Source organism: Engraulis encrasicolus, chromosome 24 (genome assembly GCF_034702125.1).
Source record: "Engraulis encrasicolus isolate BLACKSEA-1 chromosome 24, IST_EnEncr_1.0, whole genome shotgun sequence".
NCBI lineage: Eukaryota > Metazoa > Chordata > Actinopteri > Clupeiformes > Engraulidae > Engraulis > Engraulis encrasicolus.
Window position 1 is genome coordinate 10757177 of NC_085880.1, and position 25000 is coordinate 10782176.

Consider the following 25000-nt stretch of genomic DNA (forward strand, 5'->3'; position numbering starts at 1 on the left):
CATCCCATTCAGACATGTGTACCCACGCAGGGAGTAGTACATGTGTTTTGGAGTCGTGCCCAAAGCGAGATGGCTAGGTGGCCATTTGCACGCGCCATTCCCTTAGCGGAGTCACCCTAATCAGATTAATGATGTATTTGTTTTAAAACATCATCAAGAACATTAGGCCCCGGCGGATTCCGCCGTCGCCGCAGCGCCTGTTGCTAGGCCAACGGAGTGTTTTTGGGGGGGGAACAGACAGCGCCGGGGGCAACGAGAAGGGGGAGAGAGAGGGGGAGGGAGGGAGAGAGAGAGGGGTCCGAGCGAGAAAGCCAACCAATAGGATGGCCTGATGGCACACACTTGAGGCGGCCGGGAGCACGGAGACGCTAATTAAGCAGCACGCGCTAATCACCTTCACTGTTAATGGGAGGACACACAGAAAATAAATTGGCGCACACACACACACACACACACACACATACAAAAAAAGTTACGCGGATAATTGTGGGTCATTCCATGTGAAATCTGAAAATTTTTGGCCTCATCGGCATACATTTCGTCAAAACTTGGCAGGATGACTTAGTAAACTAAGAGAACCATGACTCTTGCCACACTATTACTACGCGATATAAAAACAATGGATGTTTGAAGCCATTGGGCTAAAGGATGTGGCGTGCAGCGTAGAGACGGGAGGAGCGCCCGCTGAAGAGTGCAGGGCAACACTGACAGGGGCAGCAGAATGCTGTTGTCTGCAGGGAGCAATTAGACTAGCAGCAGCCGGAATTAGCATAATTACCCAAACACAACCAACCAGGAGGGAGGAGACCCACGCAGTAGGGACACCAGTGTTGTATAAACGCACGCCGCACAGACACACACACATACACACAATCGCGCACACACACATTTTCAAAACGGGAATACTAGTATGGCACACACACACACAGAGAGACACACTAGCAGAGACAAAAGAATAAAGAAAGATCGGGGAGAGGTACCATTGGCTCGCATACATACAATGAGCTCACTTGCGGCCCTTGCCAACGTAGGCACACAGAGACACACAGACACACACAGACACACACACTAAGTGAGAGTGGCTAGATGGGATATGAAAAGAGCGGGACTGTAGCTCCCCCAGTGGGAGTGTTTTTAATCAAGGAATTAGCCTTTTCACCGTGACATCACAAAAGTTCCGCTTTTGAAGTGAAGCAGGAAAAACAACTACCGATTTGCATAGAACACAGCATAAGCGGATGCTTAGCCCGACAAGCCTGACCTTGTACTATAGTGCTTTTCAACAGGGGCTTGAAAGCCACCCTGGGGGCATTGGGGAGCCCTAGAGGGGCGTTGAGAGGAATACAGCTTAGAGGGGGCGGGGCTTCGTTGCCATTGGGAGACATCAGACCATTTTATTTTATTTTTAACTAAGGGAGGTGTTAGCAAGGGGTCATCGTTAGGAGGCTTATGATGAGGCCCATGGGGCATTTGTTCAAAAAAGGCTGAGAACTACTGTCTACCACCTCTATTTGTAGATGGAAGTAGATGAGAGGGTCAGGCTTGTCAGGCTAGCGGATGCTACTTTTCCTGCTTCAAATGATTGTACCAAAGGTGTCTGACATCATGTGAAAAAGCTAATTAATTATCTCTGGTTGCCAATGTCGCCGCTATGTTGAAAGAAGTAGGAATGACAAAGCCAACAACACGCACTACCCAGTATGCACTACCTACTGTCCTGGTTTGTGTTCAAAATTTTTCTCAACATGTTGTCGATATTCACAACCAAAGGTAGTGTAAAGTCCCGTTCACACAGACAACGGTAATACAGACATTTGCTGCATAAAGATACTCCCGCCCACAGATGTCGGGCTGGGTATCGCAGCCATGTTCCGGTATCGATTCGATTTCGATTCTTAGGGCTTTGAATCGATTAATCACGAATCCGAATCGATTCAATCCGTTCCCTTCTTGGTGCCAGGATTTCCCCCAAAAGATGCTGTTGCCTATTTTTATATAAAAATGTAAAAGGGCTTTGGCTTGACAGTGTTAACAGATTGCTAATTTGTAATAAGTAGGCCTAGGCCTGATTGATAAATACCTACTGGGTATTTTCCATAGACCTAAATTAAACAAAAAGAACAAAAAGAAAAAGAACCCAAAAAATCGATTTTGTGCCCTGTGAATCGATTATGTGAATTTCGATTCGATTCGATCGATTATCGATTAAGTCGATTATTTCACCCAGCCCTAGATGTCACTAATAAATCCTGTTTCTCATGAGCATCCACAAGAAGAAGACATGACGTCTGTGCAGTATGTTCAAGAACTCTAGTTGGCTTTATTTTATAGTTCAGAAAAAATCGCTCTGAAAGTGATCCCAATGATATTGTTTGTGACTACTATATTACAGTACTTGCAGTTATTCTTTATAGCATCCTTGTAAATGTGAACAAGCTTCAATACTGTATGTGTGCTTGACTTGCAATGATATTGTATGTATTACAGGTATGTGTAACTACTTCAAATTTCTATATTTGAAATAAGTAATACAAAAAGAAATAATGCATTAAAGCAAGTACTCTGTACAAGTAGTATGGCAAGCGTTATCCCTGTAAATGAAAGCACTATCAATCTCCTAGCCTCTTTGCACAGATGGACCCATTCACTCATTGCTTAAAAAGACTCAATTACATCCTAACAACATTGCTACGACATTATCGGGAGCCTTAAGTAAAAGATCAAAACTTGGACATAACAATTTTGGTGCTAGTAAGCTTATAACATAGGATCTGCGCTAAGAGGTTTAAAGAAGTAAATAAATAGAGATTGACAAGGAGTTGTCACGACACGTCACTGTAGTGAGACTGCCGCAGCTGCTGGGAGATGCGGAGATGCTGATTGGCGAGATGAAGAGCGAGCTGTCATGGAGGCTCGTCAACCAGGCAGGAAGACAATCTGGCCAGCATTTAACCTCCTGCCACTCTCCCTCTTGTTAGCCGGGGCGCTAACATGCTGCTGGATGAATAGCAAGTGGCAACCTACACACAAGCGTGCACAAGGACACAGATACACACACACGCACACACACACACACACACACACACACACGCACACACACACACACGCACACACCAGCACTCCTCCTTGTACCTAAGCAACACATGGCAGCAGTAGCACCCCACTGGGATGACCCCCATTAGCCCTGTTCTCAATAACATTCACCCCACACACACAGCCCAACATGTGACCTTCGCTAGTGTGAGGCTGGTGGCTCAGCATTGAAGGGTTTTTTTTTGGTAGGTGGGGGTTATTGGGGGGGGAGGTGGATAGAAAAGTCGGGAAGGAGTGGGTTGGAAGGTTTGTATGGGAGGGGGGAGGGCTACTAGAGGGGGGTTGTGGGTAAAGGAGAAGGAGAGGGGGCGTCTGCATCTGCACTACCTCACAGGCCCAACACAGAACCAGAATGGCCCCGAGACCCCAATTCAAATGAGCCCTCTCACCCAGCCAAGGCCCCATCACAACCCCACGACCCAAACGCAGCCCGCTGCCCGAGCCAAACCACCCTCCACCCCATCAAGGCTCCACAAACCCAAAACAACACCTCTCTTCTCAGTCACATCCTCATAAAATAGACCCAAACCCAACCCCACCGCTCTCTGCCAAGTCACAGCCTCACCACCCAAACCCACTTCCCCCACCCCTCTTTGCCAAGTCACAGCTTCATACCCCCCCGCCCCACCCCCCCCCCCCCCCCATACCACCCACCGCCGCCCCCACCCCTCTCTGCTCGACCCCGGCTCAGTTCATCCCCATTCTGCTAGAGCTCCTCCCCAGTCATTGAGCCTCTCGTTCCCCTGTTGACCCGAGCCATCCTCTCACAGGCAGGCCAGGCAGCCAGGCTTTCCCCCCCCCCCCCCCCCATTGTGGCTGGCTCTCTTTGAGTCACCTCTCTCTAACACACATACATGCATGCACACGCACGCATCACATGCACATATGCATGCACACACGCACACAGACACAAAGCCGCATGCACATAATGTGCACACAGGCCAATGTACTCAAGCACACGCACGCACAAGTTGGTTTGTTTGTCTGTTAGCAGGATAACTCAAATAGTTATGAATGGATTTTGATGAAATGTGATTCAATTTGGGTGGTGATTCGGATCCAGTTTCTTGGCGGGGGTCTGCACTCTCTGAGTGCATTTCCAGTTCTGTTTGCTTTTTTTGCTGCAAATTTTCCCTTAGAGACCGGGCCACAATTTAGGTGGGGCAGCAACCTATCGGTGCATGGGCGGTAATACATCGGTAATACACAGTGCAGAGCCCATCAAAACACAGAGCCCATCATAATTGTAGTATGGGGTTGGGGGTGCGGGACTGGTCTGCCAATAATGCCAGGGCAGATTTGTCGTCCCAATCACACACACACACACACACACAAATACACACACACACACACCCCACTGTGGACAACTGCAACCCTATCATCAGTGGCAGCCATTGCCCCTGGTGCTTAGCCTCACTATGGCTCCTCATCCCCACTCCACCCTACTGTGAAACACATGTTGAGGACACGCTAAGTCCACTGATCTTTGGTCTTTGGTGCAAACTGCTGACAAACACAAAACCGTTTTCTCTGTGTGTGTGTCTGTGTGTGTGTGTGTGTGTGTGTGTGTGTGTGTGTGTGTGTGTGTGTAGGAAGGGGGGTGCTTTCGGGGACAGAGTGTAACAGAATAGAGGAGCTCAAGCTTGCACCCCACAACCCTTCCAACACACACGCCTGCGCGAACAAACACACACACACACACACACACACACACACACACACACACACACACACACACACACACACACACACACACACACACACACACACACACACACACACACACCTCCTGCAGGGCAGGATTTGGAGGGGGTAAGAAGGTATGAAGGGGGATCAGGTAGTAACCAGAAGGATGGCTCATCCACCCGCCCGACACCCCCACCCCCGTCCCCACGTAGACAATGGCGCAGCCCAGACTATGTGACAGGGGCTTGGGGTGGAAGATGCTTGGGTGTACCAATGCGTGAGATCAATTAGGGGTGCTTGACAGGACAGTCTGAATGGCGCGGTGCTGACCTCGTGTTCGAGAGGAGCAGGGGGCCAAAGAGAACAACTCTCACACACACATGTACGATGATCACAGCAAAACACACACACACACACACACACACACACACACACACACACACAAAAGTTCACAGACTCACACACACACACACACACACACACACACACACACACACACACACACACACACACACACACCACCAAACACACACACACACACACACACACACACACACACACACACACACACACACATACACACACACACACACTCTCTCTTTGAGCGAGGGAGGGATCATGAATGTTCTGCCGAGCAGCAGGAAGTCTCTTGTTTCTTAATCCAGAGAAATCAGCCAATCGTGTCATCAGGACGCCCCCGGCTCTCAGCCACACATGAAAACAACACTTCACTCCAGCCAGACCAGAACAGAAGCCTGACACACTCTTGCTCATGCTCTCCCTCTCTGACACACACACACACACGCACACGCACACATACGTTCAAACGCACACATACACACACATCCCTGCTCGTTTTGTCACACACATTCAAAATTACACAAGCACTCACGGGGGGTCACGCCGACAACAGCGCACGCACGCACCGCACTCAACGCACGCACACGCACTGCACGCCACACGCACAACCGCACACACGACCGCACCACACACACACATACACACACATCCCTGCTCGTTTTGTCACACATCAATACTCACACACACACACACACACACACACACACACGCACACACACAGAGCACTACACCACGCACTTCACGGGCTGCACTAGCACACACACGTGCACACATGCGCGCGCACACACACACACACACACACACTCTTGCTTTGATTTGTCACCCTGCCCACTAACAATTGCCTCACACATCCACATCTGCACCACTGTCGCACCTAACACACACCACACACACACACACCCACACACCACACATCACTCACACCACACACACACACACACACACACACACACACACACACACACACACACACACACACACACACACACACACACACACACACACTCTCACACACTAGTGCTGCCCTCTGGGCAAATCTCACTTTGAATGAACTTTCATTTACTTCATGGCTTAGACAAGACTGTCAAAACACCCACAAAAGACTTGGCTTTTATGCAGACTTCACAGTTAAGCAAATCACAAATCAAAGGCAAATCATACACAACCCAATCAAAAGGCTGCACTATTTCCTCACTTGTCTTACTTAGCTACAGAAATGTAATGGTAGCCCGATGAACTTATCGTGTGTGTGTGTGTGTGTGTGTGTGTGTGTGTGTGTGTGTGTGTGTGTGTGTGTGTGTGTGTGTGTGTGTGTGTGTGTGTGTGTGTGTGTGTGTGTGTGTGTGTGTGTGTGTACAATATGTTCACAAATACACATACAGACACAAAATACACTCTGACCCACACTTTACAACAGAGCTTTGGAGAAATGCACTCCTGTAGAGTGAGCAGCTGTGCTCTTCAGTCCTTAATGACAGGCTCGCTACTGCCGGCTACAGGCAGAGAGAAGATCTGCAGTTGCATAAAGAGAGAGAGAGAGAGAGAGAGAGAGAGAGAGAGAGAGAGAGAGAGAGAGAGAGAGAGAGAGAGCGTACCATAAAAATAGAGAAAGGACAACATCTACTCACAGACATTTCCGGTGTTATCAAAGCTGTTGAGCACCTCAGTTACTCTGATGGGTCCGAGGTTGTCTCTGAAACATAACATACATAAAGATAAATGTTCAGCGAAGTCACTGTCATGGAGTAAGGCCCAACTGAGTGATAATAAATATTATAATTCAACGATAATGAACAGAATAATTGACAAATAATAGATTAGGTAAAAGATTAACAGAGATAAAGGGAATAATAAAATGTGATCAGACTAATAAATAATACTAGATGATAGATTACACTTCACGTTTTCACTGGATAACATACAGTACTACCACACATCAGATCTCTGAGTGTTACATTAACCCATTTAAGCCTAAGCCACCTGCAAAAAGACACTTGCTGAATACCTAAGCCCTTTTGGGGAAAAGGTGCCCTCCTCCTATAAAAACCTAAATATCTCAGCATCTCATAATCTACATAAAACCTGTGAAAGCTGAATTGACCAGCGGGTGAAAAGTAGTAGTCTTCTATGTCTATCTCACGGAGCTACAGATGCTACTGGTGCTACCGTGCACTTCAGATCAATATCTCTGCTTGACTATTTGGGGTAACTTTGAGCTATTCTCTTCTTCATAGGACACTCAAATGGCAAAGTGTGGTTGTATATTTTCCACTTATGTAAATAGCACACCTTACTTTTTTGTGCGTTTTTGGGCAGAATGAAACCTATTCTCTTACCGGTACTGCGCACTGGCTGTAAATTTCATACCGGTGCTGCGCACCCGTCTACTTTCAACACTGTCTAGGACCCTCGTCTTGGATTAGAATGTGTTCATTCACCTCAAAGATATCCACATTTTTATAAAAATCTCAGATCTCAAGAGCCTGAATGCTGTGTCCATGCAGCTCCAGGCACCTAGGTCAATGCAGCGTATACGCAGCTTCAGAATTAAATGGGTTAACACATTATGAATTAACTGTTACCAGAATGGCAATGACCAAGTCGTAGTGCATTCTCAAAGGAGTTGTGTTATGTCATAGTGGTGTAGTACCATGGTCATGGTACTGCACGTTTCAATTACTATTACAGCGTTCCACACTAGTGGAACGGCATGCATTATGGGGCTACAGACAAGCAATAGTCAAATATGAGTGCATCCTGGATGAGCCCCCCCCCCCCAATTCATTCAGATCGATCACCTGAGGAAGGCACTGTACTGGGGGAAGAAGGCACTGCGGTACTCGACCCATTGTCCCTGGGAGGGGTCGTCGGGGTCAGCAGTCGTGACCCTGCTCCTGGAGAACAGGCTGAAAGAGGAGAACCTCCGCACCGACACCTGAGGCACCTTCTTACTGTCCACCTGCCTCTGTTTCAGCACCTGTTGGCCCAGGGGGGAGAGAGAGAGAAAGAGAGAGGGAGAGGGAGAGGGAGAGAGAGAGACGGTGTGTGTGTGTGTGTGTGTGTGTGTGTGTGTGTGTGTGTGTGTGTGTGTGTGTGTGTGTAGTGTGGTGTGGGCGGGTAAGAGAGACCTAAGGAGAATACAAGTAAGAATACCGGAGTGTGTGAGAGACGAGAGAGAGAGAGAGATGAGATGAGATCTCGACCTAGGGGTTTCGTGGGGGTAGTTATAGAGAGAGGAAGACGATTGGGAGGAAGGGGCGAAGGGTGTGGAAGGGGATGAGTGAAGCGAGAGAAAGAGGGGGCGAAGAGGATGTACAGTTTTGTTTCGTCGCTAATATGAAGAGAGGGGCGAGCTGGATTGGCGAGTAGCTCATATCGAGAGAGAGAGAGAGAGAGAGAGAGAGAGTGAGTGAAGGAAGAGTGTCAACTCTGTCAACTCTGCATTAAAACAACCATCTGAAAACAACTGTGTTGTGAATATCACCATGTTGGGTTCTTTCTAATAACATAACTCACGTCCTCTCTCTTGCTCCCTTGCCTGCTTGAGGCCCTGTGATGACTTCACTGACGACAGAAGTGTATTTCAACGTTGCGCAAAAGCGCAATTCCAATTTTTCATTTGTCATTCAATTATTCATTTGTCATTTGCAATCGGGGTGAATCTGGGTGAATGAAGAATAGAACCTCAAAAGTTGTTGTGGCTAGGCTAACAGCAAGGAGACGATTGTTTACTGCGCAGACATGGGGCGTCAGCGAAACGCAAGGCCACAAGCGCAGGTCGAGAACGGGAGTCCGCATATTAGAAAGAAGCCGCTATCTCCCATACCTCTCCTCTGTGCTCTTTAAAGTGGTGTACATGTGGTCTCTCTCATGTGTGCTGTTCTCTCTCTGTGTGCTCTGCCCTAACTAAGCTGGCCACAGGGCAATTGTGTGCAAGCCCTTCATTTCCCTTGCGTAGGGACTTCCAGTGTAAAGGGTATTCCAGCACTATTTTAGGCTTAATACCGTTAAAATAATTGGCCCGGGTTTAATAAATGTGGTAAAGTGTCTTATTTTTCATGTCAGCCATGGTCTTGTTTTAAGACAAGCCAAAAGAGGGAGCAGGTCTCTAGTAGTGAAAGTCAATGTCAAAGCTTTCTGACCAGTATGCAAATTGGACGTTTAGAACTTGCCCACATCACCATGCTATTTGGCTGCCATGACAGGTGTGCACAGCAACGCAAGCTGCACTTTGCACAATCTGGCACAATCTGGCTACTAACCATTTGACCATTTCTAGCACTTGACCATTTCTAGCAATGGAATTTACCTTGAAATGTGCCCGAGTTGTCCTCTGAGTTCTACCTTGCATCATTGCATGACACTGCATAGGCTACTTTATTTCTGGATGCTACATAAGTAGGGGCCTTGGTTCTGTCTCCCCATTTAGTTTGTAGAGTTGAAGAGAGCTGCTCATTTCTCTAAATGGTGTGATGTAGAGGCATATATTAGTGTGTGTCTTTCAGGGGGGGTTGTGTGACTGAGTCACCAGGGCCCCATGTATATACGGGGCCCACAAACAGTCCGATTTATGAAGATTTACGGCTGGGGGGTCCATTGGAGCTGATTTTGCATAGGGGTCTAGTTTTGCTGCTATGCCCCTGTGTAGAGGGAACAATATGGTTGACTTTGGACTAATAAGTACGTTGTTTCTATTTTTGAAGTGGCATTCCTTTAGTGTCCTCATTCAGCCAGTAACAGGTCTGTGCAGCATCAGCATTTCATCCCCCTGCCTGCAAATTGCTGACATGATACAACCTGGTGAAGTAAATATACACAAAGCTATAGCCTACCTGAAAAATTACTGGATTATGAGTGGGAAAGGAAGCAAGGGATTTAGCCTACTCCCATTTAGAGGGCAGCATGTGTAGTCGACATCAGCTTTCCACTTCCACTATTTCCCTCACACAATTCCTTCGCATCGCATCAGGGTGGTCGATTCCAACTCTGCTGATGCTGATAACATTATGAGGGCGTTATTGTCTGCCATCATGACAGACACAGTAATAGACTTCCTTGAGGAATGGTTCGTGATTTCACAGCAGAGACAAAGAAACGGCTGAAATTTGTCAATCCTGCTGCATAACCAGTGCGCTGTTGTTGTTGCTGTTTATGCCTTATCTTTGACTTTGGTCTGCTGCTGTAAGCATCCTCCTACAACATGAATACATTACGTGGGAGTTTATGAAATGCGTCGGCTAACTGTCCAAAGACTCACTGGCTAGTACTGAACTAGCCTGTGTGGAGTTCAACTTTCTAACGACACAGGACTTTTCCTTCGGTGCTTGTCATGTGAAGCAATATCTTCCACAGGGATAAAACATACACTAGCATAAAAATGACACCAACACAACAGTACAACCCCCACTGAAGACGGCAGCCTGGTGCAACACAGGACCACAATCATTGCCGTGTCTATTTTCTGTTGTAGGCTGTCATGTTTACTGTGCATCATCTTCTTTTCGTGCTACCTCGTCTGAAGGGATGGTCCAGCGTGCCAGTCAACGTGTCTGTCCTTTGAGTTGGCTGGTCCTCGGTACCTTCGTCGCTGGCATGCCTGTCATTTGCGACAGTGGTTGATTTGTCTGTTGTTACACCGTTAACAACCTGGTGGTTCTGTTCTTGCTCCATCTTCTTAGCTATCCACAGAGTTTACAGTGACTAAAATTATTAAGCAAAGACACAGTGGTTTACTGTTGATTTACAAACGACTAAATCAGTTCTTCTACGGTTAGATCATTCTCAGCAATCCACCGGCCGGGTAACACAATTCGCCTGATGCTCCTAGTGCCGGGGGAGGGGCTTTGCTAGCATGCCATGGTGACACTTCCCGTGCTACACTTCCTGTGAAATCTAGTGTACGCTAAGAAGATTAATTTCCATATGCGAGCACCCATCTGAACGCGCCCAGTACCAAACATATCGGCGCCTAGCTACGACCCCATCGTGATTATGCGTTTAGACTTGCCACATAACGCCGATCGTGTGCGGGGGTCTGTGGGCGGTTCTGGGGGGGGGAAAGAGCAGTGACTGTGTTGTAAACACAGTGGCGAAAGACGTGCTCTTTCTATGACTTCTCGCCCATAATCAGGTGTTCCTGGGGGTTCCAGCAATAGTTTGAAGCGCTACGTTATCACTGGATGAAAACTGAAACAGGACCCGTTGTACATACGATGAGTAAATGCTGGGAGGGGGCGGGTCGGGGGTGTCAGACCCGGCTCTGTCGCGTGCCCATCAACCATCCTCCACCATACATGCATGCTGGTTTGAAATATCCAGGTCTGCGCGCGAGGGCGGAATAGGAGGGTGTGCGTACAGCAAGGGTTGGTGCATCCCGCGGTAGGGTGGGGGGGGTGACCGGTGGATTTAGCACTATGCTAATTAATTGAGTTACTAAGCTCATTTATTATAGATATTGACCGAGTAAATGTGTTTCATGTTGAAACTACGCCGAAGTTTTGGTAACCCAAGAGAATGAGTGGAAACTGATCGTTGTAACGGAACACCCATCTCTTTTCTTCATCAAGGCTGTTACCTCAACATTTTACTGTATTTCCACTGGTTATTACTAGGCTACTGACGCAAACAAAATGCTGTTATGTTAACTCAAAACAATGTTATGTGTAGGTTCTCTCTTTCATCTTAACCATGGGGTAGTCATAAACTGGACATTTTCGCTTTTGTGCTAGTGCTGCCATGGCGTTCCGTTTTACAAAAGCCCCAGTCAGGAGCAGAGGTACAGGAGTCTGGTACAGCGGTACAGGAGGAGGCTGAGGGCTGCACACAACAAATTCTCAGACGTCCCTGACAACACTGTGGTGAGCACGTCAGAGAGAGAGAGAGAGAGAGAGAGAGTCCATGTTAAGCTATGTTATACAACATGTAATAACCTAAACTGCCAACCTTGTACATATGACTAAAGTGTTTATCAATTGAGATGCATGTCTTCTGTAGGTCCAGGGACGATTCCATAGCTATATTGAGGATGGTGGAATCATCTACCGATGTGTGCGTGGACCAGGTGAGAACACATCCTAGACCTAGTCTGTGACAGGCCGCATGTGATACACACCATGCATTCCACCATTCTGGGGTTGTTGACATTGATTGTGTGTGTGTGTGTGTGTGTGTGTGTGTGTGTGTGTGTGTGTGTGTGTGTGTGTGTGTGTGTGTGTGTGTGTGTGTGTCAGTATCTGATCTGAAAGAACTTGGGGGGTAAAGGAATGGAGAGCAGACAGAGCAAAGTTAGCCAATGGGACAGGAAGTTCCGCTTTGTGTGTGTGTGTGTGTGTGTGTGTGTGTGTGTGTGTGTGTGTGTGTGTGTGTGTGTGTGTGTGTGTGTGTGTGTGTGTGTGTGTGTGTGTGTGTGTGTGAAGGAAATTGGAGAGAAGGAACGGAGCTGAAAATTGCTGGCCAACGGAGAGCTCCAATGTGACAAAAGACTAATTGTGTGTGTGTGTGTGTGTGTGTGTGTGTGTGTGTGTGTGTGTGTGTGTGTGTGTGTGTGTGTGTGTGTGTGTGTGTGTGTGTGTGTGTGTGTGTGTGTGAGAAACTGTATCTTTACGTACAGGTGAGTCGGAGCCAGAGCAGGTTCTCAATGTAGAGTGGCTTAAAGAAGAAGGAGGTGGAAGGGAGGTGGAAGAGGAGGACGATGAAGATGAAGACCAGGGGACAGTCCAGAGGGTGCGTCTGTCCCCTGGCGAACGCCTGCTGGCCGCCACAGTCAATATCCCCACAACCGGGGGAAGCCAGGTTTAAGTGTGGTTCTGCTGACAGACGTGACATCTCCGCCACCCCACCGTCCGCTGCTCATTCTGGACAATGTGTTCAGCTTTGGTGAGTGAAACCACAGCACGCGTTGTGTGTGCAAGCGAACACACACACACACACACACACACACACACACTAGGGGTGTAAATCACAGCCTTCATGACGATACGATATGGTATCGATTTCTTAAATCAGGGATTCGATTTTTTTTCGATACTTAAGAATTCCCCACGATACGATGCGATTCGGTTCGATACGATTTTTTTCCAATTACTTTTCCACTCTATTGTGTTATGGAGCTAGGGCATTGCACGGGGCCCAGCGATTCGCTTCCTTTCGATTCTTAAGAATGCCCCCTGATGCATTCATTCGATTAAATCGCCGGCCCGATACTTCCATACATCGATACATTTTCGATTTTAATTCCATCCCGAACACACACACACACACACACACACACACACACACACACACACACACACACACACACACACACACACACACACACACACAGACGATGATGTCAAGACAGTAAAGCCACACTGTTTTATTTCAACCCAGATCCAGAAGTGTGTGTGTGTGTGTGTGTGTGTGTGTGTGTGTGTGTGTGTGTGTGTGTGTGTGTGTGTGTGTGATCTTTATAGAATGGGCATCAGATGGCATACTCTTCTACACCAAGCAGGAGGGTCTAAAATGTCAGAGTGTGTATCGCCTGGACTTAACTGACTTTGGAGTCCGTACCTCTCTAGTATACGAAGAACCTGACCCTGAGTACGTACTCCGCAATTCCTTTGTGTGTGTGTGTGTGTGTGTGTGTGTGTGTGTGTGTGTATTCATGTTTGCGTGTGTTTGTTTCACCTGTCATTGCCTATGTAACGGAGCAGCTATTGAGTTTGGTGTAGAACTTTTAGTAAACCTCCCTCCCGAAGCCTCAGGCAGTATCGTTTGTACTGACCTATTGATCTGGTCCTTTAGCTCAGCGGTATTGTGCTGTGCCCTCCATGCCCAAACTGGAGCGTTGACTGGTGTGTGGCAGGTTTGAGTCCCCAGTGTTGAACTAGCGCGGATCACCTCAGTTAAACCTACTGTATACACAGGCACTATAATATCCTTTGTAGCAAAACAAATCTCAGCTAGATTGTTTACTTGTGATTATATTCAAAATGCCAAAAAATCTTATTGAGGCAGTGGACCAAGAATTTCTGAATGCATGTAATCGTGCAAAGAGTAGTTTTCAATTTTGTATAACATTTGAATACATTACTTGTAACCGTACCAGTCCTAAAGGTGTGCTATAAGGAGGACCTTGGTCTTGATCCCCATTGGTCAGGTTCTTTGTGGAGGTGGGGCGTTCAGCTGATGGACAGCTGATGACGCTCAACAGCACCAGTAAGAGCAGCTCAGAGGTCAGAGCCATCCTTAGCTCCGCCCCTGGACACGCCCCTGTCTTGGTGCAGCCCCGGCAACCAGGACTGGTCTACTACATTGAGCATGGTCATGGCCAACTCTACATCCTTGCCAACACAGGGCCTGAGCAGGAGTATCAGGTACAGAAATACACACATTTTAGCATTTTTGTTCTGGCAGTTACAAAGGGACATTTAAATTTTGTCTGCGTTCGTGTATCGAAGGTATAGCGTATTCACGCACAAACGCACGCATGCAGACACACACACACACACACACACACACACACACACACACACACATTGTCACATAAACTTTCACCTGCATGATGGATGAGTTGGATGAGTTGAATGCAGGTACAAGAATTTATGGATGGGTCCATTGTTACATGGATGAATTAATGCATGGCTGTTTACATGGATGCTGCTGGCTCATACTAGGTGACATGGAAGTAAGAGACAAGGTATGGATTGATTATGGGATCCCCTTCATGTCTTTTGCAGCTTCTGAAAGCCTCCCTCTCGGCTCTGTCCATGCCCTGCTGGGAGCCCCTCTACACGCCCCCATTAGGCTGGGGGGTCAGAGACATGGAGCTGCTACAGGACCACTGTGTATTTGCCCTCAGGCACCCGGACGGACGACTAGTCTTGCAGTCAGTGTCTTTGAAGGACCCTTCCTGTGTGACATCCCTGGAGGTGAGCAGAGAGCACCAAAAGATTTTCAATTTGGTAACCAAGATAGCTCATTCCACGTGTCGCCAATGCAGCAAAGTGGGCATGACTTTCCATTGAACTCATTGAACTCCATTTATTCTCCTAGTCTCCTAAATTAGCATGGCTGTCATAGGATTGCACCATTAATTGGATTCTAGAAGAAACTCTGTATGAGCCGTCTACCTTATCAATTGTCACATGATTGCCACAGACGCTTAGATAGCAGTCAGTGGTTTCAGCTAAGCCCCTCCACCACACACACACACACACTTACAGCAGAGGTATTTTGACAGGTAACAGATACAAGGTGTCCAAAGAGAGGTTGAAGTTACACACGCATGCACGGTGCACCTTACCATTTCATACAGTTCCGGTAACTAGAGCCTACAGACACACACACACGCACACACACACACAGAGTGCATGCGCGTCCAAGCCTGCATGTATGGCAGTGTATGGTGGGTGGCGCATGCCATGTATTTCCCTTTATCTGCCTTCGCAACGGAATTCTCTTTTCTGATTGATTGTCGGGGTGACCATTAATTCCATGGAACCGGTCAGGCGTGCGACTGAGTTAGACGCGTATAGAATCTTCATTTGGAATGACGACGGTATCTAAGGGATAACGCCGTGGAAACCATGCACATTATCTACGGAAAATGAAATAATCACAGCGTCGGCATTCCAAACGAAGATTCTAGACGAGTCTAAGTTTACTCTACCGCTTAGCGCCGCTCATATCCTTTGCTCCCAAGATCCTGGTTGCAGTTGTCATTGGTTTCCTACAACTTTAATTTAGTTTATATTGCCAGAATTCTAGTGACACATTCACTAATGTTACCTTTTTCATGAATACTTACCACCACCATCAAATTCTAAGTATTCATTATGACTGGAAAAATTGCACTTTTCATAGCCATTTTGAATTTCCCAAAATAGCAATTTTTAGCAGCAAAAATTACTCTATTTGGACCATACTAGAAAATATTTGTGTATTACTTAGTAAACTTTCATGTAAAGATCAAATTTGGCAAAAGGCAGCCCAGTTTCAATGAGCAGCATAGTTGCAGTACCTTTTTTGACCATTTCCTGCACAGTGTACCTTTAACAGACAGTAATAGCTTATAAAAAAAAGTACCCTACCCTAAAAGCAGATAAGCAGGATAACAGCATTCGAGGTGGCACATCGCCGGAGTTCGGAGCCGCCGCCTCGCCATTAACTTCATGGAACCGGTCACCTCGTTGGCCGTTATCGCTTACATATTGCCCCAAGTGTGCAAGTGCGGCATTTGAGTCTCTCTGTCTCTCTCTGTCTCTCTCTGTCTCTCTCTCTCTCTCTCAATCTCTCTCACACAACACTGATATCAACCTCCCCTCCTCTGTCTGCCTTGGTAGCTGCCGTGCTGGGCGTGTGCGTATGAGAGCCAGAGGGTGTCCCAGACAGGCAGGCCTGGTAGCCTGCGCTTCCTCCTCTCCTCCCCGGTGTGGCCCCCCAGTGTGTTCGCCTACTGCCCCCACACGCACCGGCTACTGGTGCAGCAGGGGGCCCCAGACCACATGGACGGGCCCCCAGAGCTGCACTACCACACCACACGCCTCCAGGCCCCCAGTGAGGTATGGTGTTTTACACACACACACACGCGCGCGCACGCACGCACCATATGTAGGGGCCCCCAGAGCTACATTACCATACCACGCTCCACCAGGCCCCCATTAAAGTATGGTGTGTCTTACATCAACACAGAGACAGACAATGGCACAAGCACATGCGCACACGCACACACACACACACACGTCAACATGCATGCACACCAGGGGTGATGCTACAGGTGGGGCAAGCAGGGCATTTGCCCCTGGGTCCACGGCCCTCCCATATTGGTGATGCGGGCCCCATTATGACCTTGTAATGCTGTTTGGGGGGCCCTATCAGTATTTTGACCTGGGGTCCAGTGCAATTGTTCCGTCACTGATGCACACACATACTGTACATACACAGGTCCGCATAATTAGCTGAGTGCTAATAATTAGCATAATTATCTCTCACAAATAGACACGTTCGGAAACAGACAAGCAGCAGAACATCAGATTAATCCTACACACACACACACACACACACTGGTCCACACAACAACCGAAGGAAAGTGCAGCAGGCATTCTCATGTTTCTTTGCACTCAGGGTGCCATTGTAAGGGCAGCCTCCTCTACTGTCTTGTGTTGCATGTGTCTGTGTCTGCCTGTGTTGTTTTGTCAGCTATAGATGTGTTTGCTGTAACTGATATATAGGACAGATACAGATTATCAGTTCTGAACAAAAGAGCTCACCCAGGGACTAAACATAAAAGAGTGTAGTCATTGGATCAGTGCTGTGCTTAGGACTGAGGTGTGTGTGTGTGTGTGTGTGTGTGTGTGTGTGTGTGTGTGTGTGTGTGTGTGTGTGTGTGTGTGTGTGTGTGTGTGTGTGTGTGTGTGAGTGTGAGTGTGTGAGTGACCTCTGGCAGTGCATAGTGTATGTAGATGGTACTCATGAGCCTAATCCTCTGATGAAAGACCCCCCCCCCAACACACACACACATGCAAGTATACACAAACACACATGACCATGCGCATGCAAGTATACACGCACGCACACACACACACACACACACATATGTACACACACGCACACACACACATATACATGCCCAAACCAAACACACAGACACAGACACACACACACTCACACACTCCACATAAGCCTGTAATCAGTGCTAATTGGACAGTATAGTGCTTTATTATTTATTTGCTGATTTATTATTCATTTAACTGCCCTGTGTTCGCTCTCTAACTATCTGTCTATCTCTCTCTCTCTTTCTCTTTCTCTTTCCCTCCCTCTCTCTCCCTCCCTCCCTCTCTCTCTCTCTCTCTCTCTCTCTCTCTCTCTCCTCTCTCTCTCTCTCTCCATCTCCATCTCTCTCTCTCTCTCTCTCTCTCTCTCTCTCTCTCTCTCGGATTTGCATATGTTTTCTCTCTTTCTGCGTCTGTCACTCCTTCTCTAGACTTGCACCACAATGTATGATGGTACCACTATTCATTAGCAATTCATTAGTACTGTAATAGAATTGTTGTGACTTGTGATATTATGAAAAGGTAAACTGACCAATGTTAACCTTTCAATTTTTACAACTAAACAGGATCTAGGATGGCACCATGGTTTCCCTAACACACCTCCACAGTTTGTCCTTTACTAACATGGATCAGATCATCAGTACCTGTGTTGGTACTTCATACATACTTCAAACATAAATTGATGTAATTTATTTAATGGTTAATATAAATCTATTTCTTCTTCCCCTGTAAGACTGGGCCATGTGGTTCCCCTCACGCTGCTCCACAGGCTGACTTGGGGTCTGTGTTCATGCATTATTAAACAGCAGTTGGACTTATTTTATAACTTACACTCTTTCTATTCTTCCCTGTAGGACGAGACCCTGGTTCCCGTAACACTGGCTGATCTGTGGTCAGTGTCTGTGTTTGTGCATTATTAAAATGCTACTGGACTTATTTTATCACTAAGACTGTTTCTTCTTCCCTGTTAAGACGGCACCATGGATCCCCTCACATTGCTCTACAGGCTGCCGCAGGCTGACTTGGGATCAGATGCTGGTAGACTTATTTAGAGTAGAGTAGAGTAGAGTATCGTTTATTGATCTCAGGGGGAAATTAAGGTGTCAAGTAGCATACACACATACATAAAAAGAGATGGGGGGGGGGCTAACACAAGTCGGCCCCTGTGTCACTCCACACACACACACACACACACAAAATAAAGTGTACATAGTGTCACCTGTGGCTGGGTGGCTTTAGTGACTAAGAAGACTGTTTCTTCACTGTAGGATTTACTGAACTGGGATCAGCGTCTGTGTTTGTGAATCATTAAAATGCAGTTAGACTTAATTCATAACTAACACAGTTTGTTTCTTGTTCCCTGTAGGATGGCACCATGGTTCCCCTCACACTGCTCCACAGGGCTCCCCTGTCTGATCTGAGACCAGCCCCCCTGTTGGTGCACGTGTACGGGGCTTATGGCCTGGAGCTCAACATGGCCTTCAGCCCGGACAGCAGGCTGCTACTGGACGCTTGTGGGGGGGTTTTTCGCGGTTGCATACTGCCACGTCCAGACTCGGTTGACCACGACTGGGCCCTGGCATACTGCCACGTCAGGTAGGGACCGTGGGTGGGCCCTAGCATACTGCCACATCAGGTACAGTAGGGACAGTGGGTATGCCTTAGCATACTGCCACGCCAGGTAGGTACCGCAACTGGGCCCTAGCATACTGCCACATCAGGTAGGGACAGTGGGTGGGCCCTAGCATACTGCCACGCCAGGTAGGGCTACTTCATTTACCCTACACAGACCACCCGGCAGGAGGGTGGAGCGGATTGACAAAAGGGCTCAGTTGTCCCAGGCCCAATACATTGTAAGCTTTGAGAGGGGCATTCTTTCAGATGATTTTGTGAAATGGAAGAAAAGAGTCGCACACTGGAGCTGAATGCAAAATCAAAAACTGTATTAAACAAAGCCGAAAAAAGTAAATAAAACCGACAGACAGGGGACAAACGTTTCGGGTCTAGCCCATCATCAGTGTTCCCAGTTTGAACATTTCAACCGAGCGATACGCACAGGATAAGACATTGGCGCGGACGCCACCCCACCATTTTCCTGGTGAACCAGAAGCTATGTGTTGACACCCAGGGGGCTGGGCTACACAAACCTTACAGGCTACTGGTTCACCAGGATACCCCACCATTACTATTCAGATGATTTTGTCCCAGGCCAGGTCAAACTTGTCAGCGGCCTAACCTCACAGTAGGAGGATATTGGAGGAAATGGGATGCTGTAGTAACATTTCACGTGTATTCATTTTAGTTTTAGCAATTTATCATACGTTTTGCAGATTTACCCAGATTCCCTTGGAATATATAATATATATTGGAATAGATAACCGCTTTGCTTGTTAGACGACCGGCATTCCAAGAGTGGCAATATGCTGTGTCAATCCCTTGCCACTGCTAAAAGTGATACAGTGATAGCGTGTGAATGAGGGTGGTAAAGGATATGCAAACCCTGGCTGTGGTTTGGCTTGACCCACAAGGTCACAAGGCACAACAGTTAACACCAGTCATGAACGATGTGTGTACATGGCTACAGAACTCACACCTTCATCTTAATGTGTCCAAGACTGTCTGTATGTACTTCACAAAAAGAGGTACCATTGAGCTTGATCCCAGCATCATGGTGCAGGGAGAGAAGCTAGATGTTGTTCAAGAATTTAAATACCTTGGCGTAGTTATAGACTCACAACTTGATTTTAAGCAACATGTTAAAAAACTATAGGCAAAAATAAAAATATAATTTATCTAATTTTAGGCACATTAGGAACAATTTTAACCCTTGATCAGCAACATTGTATTTTAACGCATTGATCATGTCACACATGTCTTACTGCTTAACCAGTTGGGTGGCATCAGCTAATGTCACAACACTAAAATCCATTGCAACCTATACAAAATAGCACTAAAAAATTCTAGACAGAAAGCCTAGAACATATCAATTGTCATATTTTAAAAAACAAGATAGTTGGACTGGGATAACTATGGTTAATATAATGAATTAGTTTTAATCTAACAATCTTTCCATGGCCCTGGCCCCTCCTCCTCGTACAAACATTTATCATAAAAAGCATAAACAGGGCTACCAGAGCCAATTCCGGGGTGATTGCTCTGTCCCATTTAGAAAAGAGCGCTTTTAGTCAGGCTGTATTTTCTCTTGCAGAGCGTGTCACAGCCTGGAACACAATTCCCATAAAAGTTAGAGAACTGCCAACATTAAACTCCCTTAGTCAACAGTTTGAAATTATGGCTACTGGATAATCCATCATGTCACCATAATCGTAAATAGTTAGTACTGCGAGCTGTTGTAACTTATTTGGGTATTGTTTTTTTTGTAATTGTATTTTGTATTATATATTTTAAAATGTGTGTGTATGTTTTGACGGGGTCTTTTTAACAACTGTGTGCAATAACTGTGTATTTTTAGTTTTGTTTTAACTTAGTTTTTTTAGGGAACATCAAACTTGTCAAGGGACAAAAGACGGAAATTAGCCTCTTGGCTACAATCTTGTATATTCAGCATTTTTGTTTAAATGCTGGGAATATATGCTGTCCCTTTCTTAAATAAATAAACCTAAACCTAAACCTAAAGGTCATCGGTGGAGTGGCAAGGGCAACTGAAGCAGCCGTGAGAAGGTTATCCTATACCAAGCTAGCTCACGACAAGGTGTAGCTCTGCATCCTTTACCAAGCTAGTTCACGACAAAGTGTATCTCAACAGGTGAGATCAACTGCAGTCTTCCTCTCGTGAGAAGGCTATCTTTTACCAAGCCACTTCACAACAAGGTGTATCTCAATAGCTGAGATCAGCTGCCGATTTTCCTCTCTCTTCAGTTCTCCTTGAGTCCTCTTGTTGAGACTGGGCAATAGATACTAAGTAGGGATGCAAATTATCGATGAATTCATTAATCATTAGTTGATAGTCTTATCGATCGACTTACGATTAATTGATAAGCGGCGTTTTCCCCCCGAAATCTCAATGTTTCTCGGAGAAAAACAACTAAATCTAAAAAAAATTATTAAAAATTGAGATAAAATACCACATCTAAATTAATTTTATTTCAATTATTTAATCCAAAGGTGATTTAAATATTCCCACTATTCACACCCCTCTTCACACACACTCACGTGCCCATTTCACCTGGGTCTCTAGTCAGTTGAATTGTCGATTAATTGTGATTAATGTTTTTTAATCGATTAATCGTTTGCATCCCTAATACTAAGCACAACATGCATAACTCCTCAGCAGTAGAGCAAACAGAGGCCATTTCAACATGTAGTGTATATTCCGATACAAAAACAGTTTGAAATCTAATGTCATGTTCACATGCTCTATCTCAAGTAGAGCAGAGTAAAGATGCTTTGGTAACACTTACGTTAACTTGACACCAGCGTCATAGGTATGACATAACAGTGTCATGATAGTGTCATAACGCAGTCATAGATGTATCATGAACATTTTTATGACTTGCCATTTAGTGACATTTGGTTATGGTAAAGACAACCCTAACAATGTCAACTTTTCATGATATAAAATGTTTATGACATTGACATAATGTTTACTCGTCTGTGTCATGACCCTATTATGACACTGTCATGCCATGCATATGACACCGACGTCAAGTAAAGTGAGGTTCCTTGAACACTGCTCTCCAGGCACTTATGTCATGCCCCACCCCGCTTTCTCGCATGTGTCATAGCTTCAACGCAATGACCGTATGTTTGTGTTTTCTCTCCCCCTCTCCCTCTCAACATCTCCCCCTCTCCCTCTCTACATCTCTCCCTTCACACCTCCATTTCTCTCTCCACTCTGTGTCTCTGACTCCCTCCGTTCCTGTCTCCATCTTTCCCTTTCCATCCTTCCTCATTCCCCCCTCCATTCCTCTCTCCGTCCCTGCGTCTCTGACTCCCGCTCTCCCTCTCTCCCTCTCTCCCTCCCTCTCTCCCTCTCTCTCTCTCTGTCTCCATGCAGGGGTGGAGGTGAGGGTGGCCTAGGCTGGCACCGGGCAGGCCGGCTGGAGGGTAAGCAGAGGGGGGTTGAGGACCTGGTGGCCTGCCTGCGGAGGCTCCATGAGTTGGGGGTGTCCTCTCCAGGCCGCACCGCCTTGACCGCCCGCAGTGCCGGAGCTGTGCTGGCGGGGGCGCTGTGCAACCAGCAGCCTCAGCTGCTCAGGGCTGTTACACTACAGGTAGGTATATGGACACACACACACACACAAGACGTCATTGATGACAGAAGCTGAATTCAATATTTCGCAGAAGCACAATTGAAAGGTTATTTTCTCATCTGCAATCAGGATGTTGAATGGAGAGAAGTCCCCCAAAAGTTAGGTTGACAGCATGCAAACTTTATTGTTTTCTCCACGGACGCTGGGTATCACGTGAAGCACGGGCCCACAAGCACAGGTAGAGGACAGGAGTTTGAATATTTGAAAGAACCCCAAATGTAACAAATGCAGACTAACAACATGGGACATTAGTAACCCTCCTGCTAAAGCCTCACAGACTTGGCTAGAAGTCCGGCTTTTAGCTGTCTTGGTAGTGCGTTTGCTGTGAGGTAGGGCGTTTGAGACTGGTTCACACACACACACACACACACAAACACACACACACACACACACACACACACACACACACACACACAAACACACACACTACAACCAGCAATTCAGGGCTATTATCCTGCAGGTAAGTTCACAAAGCCAACAGCATGGTATGTGTCGGTTTACAAGTGGGTGCGCGCATGCACACGTACGCACCCACACATGCGTGCACGCACCCAAACACAGTTTCTAGTTTCAGCATAGGCCTACACATTACACACCGACACACACATTCAGGTTTCTCATTTCCACACACACACACACAGACACCAAGTCACAGGACCACGCATGACTCACCTGTTGATTTCTTACCCTGCCATCGTCAAGCTTGAATAGTTTTCAATACTTTGATTATTTTGTAATACTCCATCAAGAATTGATGAAAGGATTTCAGAACAGCAATTGTAATGCAGTTCATGCAGTTGTTTGGTTCACCAATTATAGGGTCATTCTACGTTTCCAGTGCGCTTTTGGCAAATGCAAAATGTCAATTATCAGTATTTTTTTTTCAAATAAACTACCTAGATGTTTCCATAGTGTATATATTTAAGTTTCCAAACAAACAAATTGCCAAACTTAATCTTAAATCATTTGATACATGCTCTTATGAAAGCCATCATTCGCTTGATTATTTTGTCAACAGTGTTATGGACAAATACTATGTCATGTCAACCATATATAAAAATACTACAGAGTTGAAATAACATACGTTTGAAAGTGCTTATGTCCCTTAACAATAATGCTGTCATTAATCTGTGCAACTGATATAGAAAATGTGATTGTTGAGCTTCATAAGTAGGATTTTATGATTCACTGTGATACAGACTGACACATTTTTCATTATAAATCCCTGTAACGTCTGATTTGAATTTAGTGACCCTCCTTATACAAGACTTCCCTCTCCAGAGATAATCCCTAGTGTCTGTTCATAGGATTTGTCCAACACACAAGGGATTAATAGCACAAAAACACTTTCAAAACAGTCAACCGTGTTACTCAACTGTGTTACGGTCAACAGTGCAGGGGAACAAGTCGGCACTTTTTTAGGAGAAAAAACAGAGCAGACAAACCCATCTCCCTAGAACACAAATTATTTTTTATGGTGTTGTGCTAAGTGAGAACCTCATAAGTTCTACCACAACACCTTAATCAATTCATGAATTTGTATGCTTCATCTGTGTTTTTCTACATGTGATTTCTAATTCAGATTCTTATGAATATGTTGATAGGCAATTTTCCCGCTATGAGAACATGAAAAAGAATGGATTAAATTATGGCCCAAGACCAAACCCTTACTGATTTATGGAGGGGGTTTCAGACCGTGACACGGTTAACACAGTTTTTTTGGACACACACAAAATGACAAATTTCATGTATGATGGAAAGCACAATGGTCTTTCTGACAGTTTTGTCATGTTGTGATGATTACTGTGAACCAACATTTGCAATCGTCTTGGGCAAAACAAGTTTCTTTACATGCTAATATGAAGACTGAATCTGACATTTGGAAAACAGGACGGCATGAAAACGCCCAAAACCAGTATTAAATATTCATTCTTGCTGAGGGAAATAATGTTATGTCTTGACTGTTTGTATTATATGACAGATGTGTGCTAATGTCCAAAACATCATTGGATGCAGTTAATAGTTAGTGGAATTGGCAAATAAAGTCCACGGACC

The 25000-nt window shown here is 46.1% G+C and overlaps 2 protein-coding genes across 2 annotated transcripts in view; one reads left to right on the forward strand and one right to left on the reverse strand.

Annotated features, from left to right (window-relative positions):
• camkmt (calmodulin-lysine N-methyltransferase) overlaps positions 1 to 10742 on the reverse strand; it is a 155391-nt gene extending 144649 nt beyond the window's left edge. The window contains exons 1-3 of the mRNA XM_063192051.1: positions 10719 to 10742; positions 7938 to 8116; positions 6768 to 6832 (exon numbers count right to left, since the gene is read on the reverse strand). Coding sequence (XP_063048121.1) covers positions 6768 to 6832; positions 7938 to 8116; positions 10719 to 10742 — 268 coding nt within the window. The remainder of the gene's footprint in view (positions 1 to 6767; positions 6833 to 7937; positions 8117 to 10718) is intronic.
• Positions 10743 to 11130: 388 nt separating this feature from the next.
• The window catches only part of prepl (prolyl endopeptidase like), a 20840-nt gene continuing 6970 nt past the window's right edge, over positions 11131 to 25000 (forward strand). The window contains 12 exon segments of the mRNA XM_063192052.1: positions 11131 to 11175; positions 11868 to 11996; positions 12133 to 12199; positions 12749 to 12931; positions 12934 to 13014; positions 13593 to 13719; positions 14279 to 14495; positions 14859 to 15050; positions 16464 to 16682; positions 19039 to 19186; positions 19269 to 19308; positions 22690 to 22906. Coding sequence (XP_063048122.1) covers positions 11131 to 11175; positions 11868 to 11996; positions 12133 to 12199; positions 12749 to 12931; positions 12934 to 13014; positions 13593 to 13719; positions 14279 to 14495; positions 14859 to 15050; positions 16464 to 16682; positions 19039 to 19186; positions 19269 to 19308; positions 22690 to 22906 — 1665 coding nt within the window.